The 11,033-nt window shown below is 48.1% G+C and overlaps 1 protein-coding gene across 1 annotated transcript; it reads right to left on the bottom strand.

Annotated features, from left to right (window-relative positions):
• Positions 1-1,939: 1,939 nt before the first annotated feature.
• Positions 1,940-5,534, bottom strand: LOC101123657 (protein FAM187B-like). The gene is made up of 3 exons (XM_060397843.1): positions 4,869-5,534; positions 3,843-3,922; positions 1,940-2,351 (listed from the first exon to the last, which is right to left on the bottom strand). The coding sequence occupies exons 1-3, from the start codon at positions 5,532-5,534 to the stop codon at positions 1,964-1,966; spliced, it is 1,134 nt and encodes a 377-aa protein (XP_060253826.1). The 3' UTR covers positions 1,940-1,963.
• Between the last annotated feature and the right edge of the window lie 5,499 nt (positions 5,535-11,033).

Here is an 11,033-nt window from a genome sequence, read left to right on the forward strand (position 1 = left end):
CTGGGTGTTATCAGTTGCCTATCGCTGCTTAAAAAATTGCAATACATTTCATAACTTAAACAGCACCATTTATGATCCCCTCGTTTCTGTGGGTCAGAAGTCCAGACACAGCTTGGCCGAGCCCTCTACCCAGTCAAGGTGTTGGTTAGGATGTGTTCTCATCTGGTGGCTCAACTGGAGAAGACTCTACTTCCAAACTCATTCAAGTTTTTGGCAGAAATCATTCCCTTGGAGCCGTGTGCTAGAGACTCTGGCTTTCAGGGGGCTTCTCCCTCAAAGGGTGACACTTGCAGCTCCCAGAGGCTGCCCACAGCTCCCTGCCAGGTGGGCTTCCTCAACACAGCTGCCTGCTTCATCGAGCCAGAAAAGCCTCTCCTGCTCTACATGGCTGAGACAGTCTTCTGTGATATAACCTAATCAAAGCAGCAACACCCAACACCTTCATAATATTCTATTGGTTGGAAGCAAGTCACAGTGAAGGGTGGGTAGTCACACAAAGGCATGGACACTAGAAGTTGGGACGCCTTGGGGTCACCTTGAGGTGTACCCGCCACAGAGGGGCACTAACAGCCTTGTGTGGATTGTATGAACTTCAGTTCAGTGCTGTGCAGATAGGCCTGGGCATCGGACCCATGCTTGGCTGTGGCTGTTTCACTTTCAGCTGCTGTGCAGTGAGCTGCTGTGGATACAGGGCACTGCAGGTTTCCTAGGAGCAGGTCTGGGGGGCATCCAGAAGCCTCCTTTCTCTCTCCCATTGCCAGCCCCTTCCCAAGCTCACTGTGTGACCTCAGGCAGCTTGCTTGAGAGCTCTGTGCTTTAGTGTTCTCAGCTGCAGAAAAGAGGTTCACAGTGTGGCTCATAGTTGGCTGTGAGGACCATAACATTTGCGAAGGATGTGAGTTCTGACCGTGCCAGGCGATCCCCCAGAATAACAACAAAAAATAATTATTTTCGTTATTCTCTGCCTCTGCTTCCCATTGGGCCCCCCTTTAGCTTTCCACAAACACTCTCCTTTTCTGGAGGTATCTTCTCCTCCCTGGGTACCACGTGAAGCCTTAGGTGTTTCATCCCAGTGTCTGGGTGTGAGGGGTGAGCACTGCCCTTTTCTCGGGGACAGAAGTTTTGGAAGTTTCAGATCTGCCCTGTTGTTGTTTCACAATGGAATATCAGGGCCATGAATTTTACAAGGCATTAATATTTATTTCTGACACTTGTACTCTGTTAAATAGTGTATAACACTTCTGGGAACAGCCAGCCAGGCCTGGTGATTGCCACAGGTCAGCGGGGCCAGGCCTAGTGTCTTGTCCCAGCACAGAGGCCTGTCTCTCCTTTCTTGGGGGGTCTGAGGGAGCTCTCGCCATTGCAAGAATCAGGAGGGGGAGTGCTCATCTGCTAACTGGGCCACCACTAACCTCTAACCTGGGGAGCTATGGTTGAGGCCTGGAGGCCCGAGGTGCCACTGAGACGGTGGGGGAGGCAGGGTGCAAGGAACGGGTAAGGAAAGGCAGCAGTCCAGTGCAGATCCAGGGGCTCTGGGGTGTCCCATTCCCATCCCCCATCCCTGCCCTTGTCCTTGGGAGAGTGTGATGAGTGAGGTGGCTACACTTTACACACCGAGAGACTCACTCCCCACATGGCCTCATTCCAGCCCTTCCTTCCTTCCTGTGAGGTGCACAAGGCTTTAGCCAGGCCACCTGGGTTTGAACTGGTGTCCCCCTACCCCCACCCCATGGTGACCAGACAGGAAGTCTAGCTCAGTTTCCTCACCTGTGGCATGGGGATTGTGAATGAGTTAACAGAGCAGGACTTGGACCAGGGAGAGGTCAGTCACCCTTAGCTGCGGCCCCATGTCTGTTTTGGTCCACACACGTGCAGAGTGAGGTGTGGGTAAGCCCAGGGCAGCAGGAAGCGTAGGGCAACAAAGGCACAGGAGACCAGGTCTCCTGGACCCAAAGGGCTGACTTTATTTCACCAGAAACATCTTATTTCTCTCCCGCCTCCGGGAAAAGTGGAATTGTTTGAGCAGGCACCCCAGCACAGTCAAGACCATGCCCACGAGCATCATCACGTTCAGCCCCTTAAAGACAGAGTTGCCGTTTTCTTTCTGGGTCTCCTCTGCCTCTGGTTGTTGTTTGGAGTTTTCTGAGCTCAGAAACTTCAGTGGATCCACATTGACCTTGGAGTTGAATTGAGCCATGAGCTCTCGCTGTACGAAGCACCTGTAAATGGCCGACTGGAAGACCTGCAGCCAGCTGCCGCCATTGGAGGAGTCCATGATGGTGCTGATGCTCTTGCCGGAGAGCTGGTCCTTCCATGTCAGGGAGAGGTTGTTGGCTTCCCAGAATACGGGCCTGCGAAGGAGAACAAGCTCAGTTGCAAAACCCCAGAGAGGGGGAGGACCAATGTCTGAAAGGAGGTAGAGATGGCAGCACCCTTCTCCCCAGGAACAGCAAACAAAGCATCCCCCTCCAGGAGAGCTATGCAGCAAAGAACAAAGGGAAGGTGGGGACAGGACGGCTGGGAGCTCTCAGAGCCTAACCCCTTACTTCCCCGGGACCACGTAACCAAATGCCTCTACCTCTGTTTCTTCATCTGGAACCTGAGAGTGTCATGACTGCAGTGACCTCAGAGGGTTATTTGGAAGAATTAGCAAGACACTCCCTAACCGTGTGTGCACCTCTTTACCTGCCTGACCCTATTTCCTCTGCTCTCCCTCACTCACTCTGCCCCAGCCACACCTCCTAGAGGTTCCTCTGACGGCTGGGCACAGTTCTGCCTCAGGATCTTTGCCACTCAGCTTGGAATGCTCTCCCTCAATGCACACAGCTCTCTCACCTCCTCTCAGCCTTGGCTGAATGGCACCTTCTCAGGAACGCTTTCTCTGCTCTCCTTATTTAAAACTTTCACCTCCCTTTATCGCCAACTAAAATGCTGGGTTCTCAACATTGTAAAAGTGATTATGCTACTACTGCTGCTGCTGCTAAGTCACTGCAGTCGTGTCCAACTCTGTGCGACCCCATAGACAGCAGCCCACCAGGCTCCCCCGTCCCTGGGATTCTCCAGGCAAGAACACTGGAGTGGGTTGCCATCTCCTTCTCCAATGCATGAAAGTGAAAAGTGAAAGTGAAGTCACTCAGTCGTGTCCGACTCTTAGCGACCCCATGGACTGCAGCCTACCAGGCTCCTCCACCCGTGGGATTTTCCAGGCAAGAGTACTGGAGTGGGGTGCCATTGCCTTCTCTGCAAATAAGGCTGAGCACTGAAGAACTGATGCTTTTGAACTGTGGTGCTGGAGAAGACTCTTGAGAGTCCTTTAGACAGCAAGGAGATTAAACCAGTCAACCCTAAAGGAAATCAACTCTGAATAATTCTTCAGACTGATGCTGAAGCTGAAGCTCCGATACTTTGGCCACCTGATTCAAAGAGCCAACTCACTGGAAAAGACTGATGCTGGGAAAGACTGAAGGCAGGAGGAGAAGGGGATGACCGAGGATGAGATGGCTGGATGGCATCCTGACTCGATGAACATGAGCTTGAGCAGGACAGATGGTGAAGGACGGGATGCCTGGCATGCTGCAGTCCACGGGGTCACAAAGAGTCAGACACATAACTTAGTGACCAGACAATAACAACAAGTCACAGCTGGGATGACCAAGGGAAAGAAAACCAGATGGAGGCAACGAAGCCAGATTCCACAGAGCCGGTAGCTGCAGAGCCCTCAGGAGGTTGCTCAGGCTCCCAAACTTGCAAGGAAAGGGTTGCCACTGGCCAGTGGGGGAGAAGGGCAAAGGGGGTCCCCATGGCCAAGTATGTGTCATCAGGCCTGTGCTGCCACCTCTCACCATGGATTCCCCCAGGCATTCCTCTGAGCTGTAGCTTCCTCATCTATGAATGAGCCTTCTTGGAGTTCACAGCTCCTTGGCTGAGGGAAGAAGAATGGCAGAGGTGTGGTTTAAGAGCGTTTGCCCAGGGACCAGCCTATACGGTAAGCGCTGCATTGTGAGTGGCTGCAGCTCTTATTGTTGGGGTAGTGGCAGTTAGCCATTCCCTTCTCCAGGGTATCTTCCCCACCCAGGGATCAAACCCAGGTCTCCTGCATTGCATGCTGATATTTTCCCATCTGAGCCACCAGGGAAGCAGGTGGGCAGGGAAAAACGTGAAGAGGGAAAGATTTCCCAGGGGTTCCAGGCAGGAACCCTTAAGAAGGAATGGCAACCCACTCCAGTATCCTTGCCTGGGAAACCCCATGAACAGAGGAGCCTGGTGGGCTACAGTCCATGGAGTTGCAAAGAGTCGAACAAAACTTAGTGACTCAACCACTACCACCCGGCAGGAAGACAGAACAAGGATGGGAGCTCCCAGGGACACAGGTCATGATAGGCATCCATCCTCTCATCCCAGGCTTGATGATCTTTCCACATGCGTTTGAGGACTCAAGAGTCTCACAGCTTCCTGAGCTACCTGCCTTCACAGTTCAATCACTTGCCTGAGCTTCTCCCATTCCACCCCTGGCCACCCTGGTCCATCTCCCCGCCTGGACTAGGGGCTTCCTAAGGACCAGATGTGCAACCACCTGAGGACCACCACGTCCACAGCACCACCCAGCGCAGGGCTGGGCCTAGGGTCGGCCGAGTGCTCCCTGGGTACTAGCTGTGCTTGCTCTATCTGTGTGCGGCTCAGTGGACACCAGGAGGAATATCCAAAGAAGCCCAAGGAGAGAGACGACGGCACTGATTAGCAACATAGAATCCCTCCCTCTTGGCACAGATTAACCACAAAGGCTCCCAGAGGGTCAAGGGCAGGGCTGGTACCCGATTCCATCACCTGTAGATAGATCCTAAGGGGCAGGTGAGCCACGCAGATCCCACGTTGTTTCTAAGCTGGAAGTTGTCAAAAACGACATATTTCGCATATATGTGTGTACACGGGATGTGGCAGGTTTCCACCTGCATCTCAGGCCTCAAGCGGTTGGACCACACCTTCTCATCTCCCAGATAGAGCCAACAGGGCATCACGTTTTCCAGGGACTCTTGGATGTAGCAGTACCCCAGGCGTTTGCGTTCACCTGGTTTCCCACACTGGTTACAGTCCTGCCAGGGCTCCCACTGGGTGAAGACGAACTGCTTGCTGCTCAGACTCAGGCTCTCATTCTGCAGGGGCTTTTGATCCAGATCTTTGTGTGTAATATGTAGGGTGATGACATCCTGGAAGTCAATTTCATACCGCATCACTTTCTTGCCATCCTTATCGTTGCAGTTATAAATGCCTGTGTGGGAGGGTAGTGGATTTTTAATGAGAAGGCTGCCATTGAGCATTGTTACCATGTTGAGATTAGTAGTGAAATTGCTGGCCCAGGTGGTCTTGAGTGGTGTGAAGAATTGCCACTGTGCCCCAGGGGCATTGCAGTGCAGGATGATATCATTGTCTGAGAGCAGGGCCAGTTGACACTGTTTGCGGTTTGGACAGCTGATAGGAAAGGGCGACTCCTGCACCGGGAGAGCAAAGCAGAGCAACAGCCACAGGGTCGTCAGCATGGTGGACTGCGACTGTGAAAGTGGGCCGGGCCCCACCCTGGACTTTGTGAGGTCATCCATGAACTTCAGGCCTCAGCCCTGATAGCAGGAAGAACTGTAGCCCACCCCCATGGGATGTGAGGTCACAATTCCCACATCTATCCTGTGACAAGTTAGTAATCCTATTTCATTTCTCTCCTAAGCCTTCCGCTCTGCTGGGGTAGAAGGACACAACTTGTCTATTCAAGATTTTCTCTATCACCTCCCTATTTTGGTGTTAACGTGACACATGTGAGCATTCAGCACATTCTTTTCTGAACATGTACTTTGTTCGGGGACCTCCCTGGTGGCACAGGCGGTAAAGAATTCGCCTGTAATGCAAGAGACCTGAGTTCAGTCTCTGGGTTGGGAAGATCCCCTGGAGAAGGGAATGGCAACCCGCTCCAGTATTCTAGCCTGGAAAATCTCATGGACAGAGGAGCCTGGCAGGCTCCAGTCCATGGGGTTGCAAAGAGTCGGACATGACTGAGCAACTAAGCACATAGGCATGCTGCTATGTTCTGGGCACACTTGTGAGTGCTGAGAATGGAGAGGTGACTAAGTCCTCTCTGGTTCCCTTCTGATCTCCTACCCTTCCCCACCCAACTGCTCCAGCCATGCTGGCCTCCTGACTGTCCCCTGAATATATCAGGCAAGCAAAGAGCTCCTGCCTTAGGATCTTTGCCCATGCTGGTCCTCCAACAGATATCTGCAAGACTCAACTCATTTTAAACATTTTTTTTTCTTGGTGCCCCCTTTCCCAGATTCTTTCCTAAACTCCTCAGCCAAAAATAAATAAATATTGAAAATCAAAATCACCAATAGAGATACAAAAATGCCAAAAACATGGCACCAAATAGACCATGAAGAGGACCATACTTGCTAACACAGTATGGGAGCTGAAACCAGAAGGCAGAGTGTCACCTTGTGTGGCCTTGGCTGGGAATGTGCATTGTTGGGTGACTCAATATTCTTGCCACTCTGTGCATGTCTGCCAGTAAATATGACTGTGGGTACCAACTTGGGGGTTACAAATAAATTCTAGTCAGTAGGTGAATTCACAAGTGTGGAATCCTTGAATGATAATGATCAGTCCAGTTCAGTCGCTCAGTCACGTCCGACTCTTTGCAACCCCATGGACAACAGCACGCCAGGCTTCCCTGTCCATCACCAACTCCTGGAGCTTGCTCAAACTCATGCCCATCGAGTCAGTGATGCCCTCCAAATATCTTGTCCTCTGTTGTCCTCTTCTCCTGACTTCATTCTTTCCCAGCATCAGGGTCTTTTCTAATGAGTCAGCTCTTCGCATCAGGTGGCCGAAGTATTGGAGCTTCAACTTCAGCATCAGTCCTTCCAATGAATATTCAAGATTGATTTCCTTGCAGTCCAAAGGATTCTCGAGAGTCTTCTCAACACCACAGCTCAAAAGCATCAATTCTTTGGCACTCAGCCTTCCTTATGGTCCAACTTTCACATCCATACATGACTACTGGAAAAACCTTATCTTTGACTAGAAGAATCTTTGTTGGCAAAGTAAAGTCTCTGCTTTTTAATATGCTGTCTAGGCTGATCATAGCTTTTCTTCTGAGGAGCAAGCATCTTTTAATTTCATGGCTGCAGTCACCATCTGCAGTGAGTTTGGAGCCCATGAAAATAAAGCCTTTCACTGTTTCCATAGTTTCCCCATCTATTTGCCATGAAATGATTGAACTGGATGCCATGATCTTAGTTTTTTGAATGTTGAGTTTTAAGCCAGCTTTTTCACTCTCCTCTTTCACTTTCATCAAGAGGCTCTTTAGTTCCTCTTTGCTTTCTGCCATAAGGGTGGTGTCATCTGCTTATCTGAGGTTATTGATATTTCTCCCGGCAATCTTGATTCCAGCTTGTGCTTCTTCCAGCCCAGCATTTCTCATGATGTACTCTCCATATAAATTAAACAAACAGGGTAACAATATACAGCCTTGATGTACTCCTTTCCAGTTTGGAACCAGTCCATTGCTCCATGTCCGGTTCTAACTGTTGCTTCTTGATCTGCATATACGTTTCTCAGGAGGCAGGTAAGGTGGTCTGGTATCTCATTTCTTTAAGAATTTTCCACAGTTTGTTGTGATCCACACAGCAAAGGCTTTAGTGTAGTCAATGAAGCAGAAGTAGATGTTTTTTTTTGGAATTCTCTTGCTTTTTCTTTGAGCCAACGGATGTTGGCAATTTGATCTCTGGTTCCTCTGCCTTTTCTAAATCCAGCTTGAACATCTGGAGTTCTCAGTTCACATACTGTTGAAATCTGGTTTGGAGAATCTTGAGCATTACTTTGCTAGCGTGTAAGATGAGTGCAATTGTGTGGTAGTTTGAGCATTCTTTGGCATTGCCTTTCTTTGGGATTGGAATGAAAACTGGCCTTTTCCAGTCCTGTGGCCACTGCCAAGTTTTCCATGTTTGCTGGCGTATTGTGTGAAGCACCTTCACAGCATCATCTTTTAGGATTTGAAACAGCTCAACTGGAATTCCATCACCTCCACTAGTTTTGTTCATAATGATGTTTCCTAAGGCCCACTTGACTTCGCATTCCAGGATGTCTGGCTCTAGGTGAGTGATCACACCATCATGGTTATCTGGGTCATTAAGTTCTCTGTAGTATAGTTCTTCTGTGTATTCTTGCCCCTCTTCTTAATATCTTCTGCTTCTGTTAGGTCCATACCATTTCTGTCCTTTATTGGACCCATCTTTGCATGAAATGTTCCCTTGGTATCTCTAATTTTCTTGAAGAGATTTCTAGCCTTTCCCATGCTACCGTTTTCCTCTATTTCTTTGCGTTGTTCCCTTAGGAAGCCTTTCTTATCTCTCCTTGCTATTCTTTGGAAGTCTGCATCCAGATGGATATGTCTTTCCTTTTCTCCTTTGTCTTTTGCTTCTTTTCTTTTTTCATCTATTTGTAAGGCCTCCTCAGACAACCATTTTGCCTTTTTGAGTTTCTTTTTCTTGGGGGTGGTTTTGACCACTGTCTCCTGCACAAAGTGACAAACTTCTGCCCACAGTTCTTCAGGCACTCTGTCTATCAGATCTAATCCCTTGAATCCATTTGTTACTTCCACTGTATAATCATAAGGGACTTGATTTAGGTCATATCTTAATGGCCTAGTGGTTTTTCCTACTTTCTTCAATTTAAGTCTGAATTTTACAATAAGGAGTTCATGATCGGAGCCACAGTCAGTTCCCAGTCTTAGTTTTTCTGACTGTATATAGGTTCTCTATCTTTGACTGCAAAGAATATAATCAATCTGATTTCGGTATTGACCATCTGGTGATGTGCATGTGTAGAGTTGTCGCTTGTGTTCTTGGAAGAGGATGTTTGCTATGACCAAAGCATTCTTTTGGCAAAACTCTGTTAGCCTGTACCCTGCTTCATTTTGTACTCCAAGGCCAAACTTGCCTGTCACTCTGGGTATCTCTTGACTTCCTACTTTTGCATTCCAGTCCCTATGACGAAAAGGACATCTTTTTTGGGTATTAGTTCTAGAAGGTCTGGTAGGTCTTTATAGAACCATTCAACTTCAGCTTCTTTGGCATTAGTGGTTGGGGCATAGACTTGGATCACTGTAGTATTGGATGGTTTGCCTTGGAAACAGAGATCATTCTGTCGTTTTTGAGACAGCATCTAAGTACTGCATTTTGGACTCTTTTGTTGACTATGAGGGCTACTCCATTTCTTCCAAGAAATTCTTGCTCACAGTAGTAGATATAATGGTCATCTGAATTAAATTCACCCATTCCAGTCCATTTTAGTTCACTGGTTTCTAAAATATCAGTGTTCACTCTTGCCATCTCCTGTTTGATCACTTCTAATTTACCTTGGTTCATGGACTGAACATTCCAGGTTCTTATGCAATACTGTTCCTATAGCATCAGATTTTACATTTCATCACTAGACACATCCACAACTAGGCATTGTTCCTGCTTTGGCTCAGCCCCTTCATTCTTTCTGGAGCTATTTCTCCGCTCTTTTCCAGTAGCATATTGGGCACCTACTGACCTGGAGAGTTCATCTTTCAGTGTCATATCTTTTTGCCTTTTCATAGTGTTCATGGGGTTCTCAAGGCAAGAATGCTGAAGTGGTTTGCCATTCCCTTCTCCAATGGACCACATTTTGTCAGAACTCTCCACCATGACCCTTCTGTCTTGGGTGGCCCTATATGGCATGGCTCAGAGTTTCATTGAGTTAGACAAACAAAACCTCGTGCATAGCAGGACCGAGGGAAAGGAGCAGTGACCCCCACGAGAGACTGAGCCAGACCTGCCATTGAGTGTCTGAGTGTCTCTTGCTGAGGCACGGGTCAGCAGTGACCTGCCGCGGGGACAGGGGCTCTGGCTGCAGCAGACCTGGGAGGCATGGTGTGTGGCATAAGTCCTTTTGGAGGAGGTTGCCATCAGTGCCCCTGTACAGCCACCGAGCAGACGACCCACACACCGGAGAACATTTATATCAAAGAAGTTCTCACACTGTTGCCAAAGTTCTAGGCTCCACAACATATTTCCTAACCTGGAGATCCGGCAAAAGGACTCAGAATCCCCAGGGAAACAGACCCTTGGAGCGCACAACAAAACCTTGTGTGCACCAGGACCCAGGAAAAAGGAGCAGTGACCCCAAAAGAGACTGAGCCAGACTTGCCTGTGAATGTCCAGGAGTCTCTGGCAGAGGTGCAGGTTGACAGTGGCCTGCTGCAGGGTCAGGGGCACTGACTACAACTTTCCTCGGAGCTGTGGCATGCTGGCATAAATCCTTTTGAAGAAGGCAGCTATTACTGACATCACTCCTACAATAGTTTGGCCAGAGAAAGGAACACAGTCCCACCCACCAGCAGAAAATTGGATTAAAGATTTACTGAGCATGGCCCTGCCCACCCGAGCAAGATCCAGTTTTACCCACCGCCAGTCCCTCCCATCCCATGGGGTCAAAAAGAGTCAGACAGGACTGAGTGACTTTCACTCAGGAAGCTTTCACAAGCCTCTTATCCTCATCCATCAGAGGACAGACGGAATGAAAACCACAGTCACAGAAAACTAACTGAACAATGCTGTATATAAATGCCAAATATATTTTTATATACAACAAGCAATTAGCAAATGAAATTTAAAAGATGTAGCTTGTATGAACAAATCAAATATGAGGAACAGATAAAAAATAGGTAAAACCTCTACATTAATAACTAAAGAATAAAAGAAAGCCTAAATAATGGAAGTGTTTACAATGTTCATGGATCGGAAGACTAAATATTGTAATATATTGATTCTATCTTTAGATTCAATGATGTGCCAATTAAAAAAAATAAGACTTCTTTTGGATGGAAACTACAAGCGGATTTCAATTTTTTTTTTTATAAAAAGTAAAGAATAACCAAGACAATCTTGAAGAACAAAGCTGAAAAATCTATACTATCGATATCATGGCTTATTATAAAGGTATAATAATTAAGTTACTGTAAC

The sequence above is a fragment of the Ovis aries genome, chromosome 14 (genome assembly GCF_016772045.2).
Source record: "Ovis aries strain OAR_USU_Benz2616 breed Rambouillet chromosome 14, ARS-UI_Ramb_v3.0, whole genome shotgun sequence".
In the NCBI taxonomy this organism is placed as follows: Eukaryota; Metazoa; Chordata; class Mammalia; order Artiodactyla; family Bovidae; genus Ovis; species Ovis aries.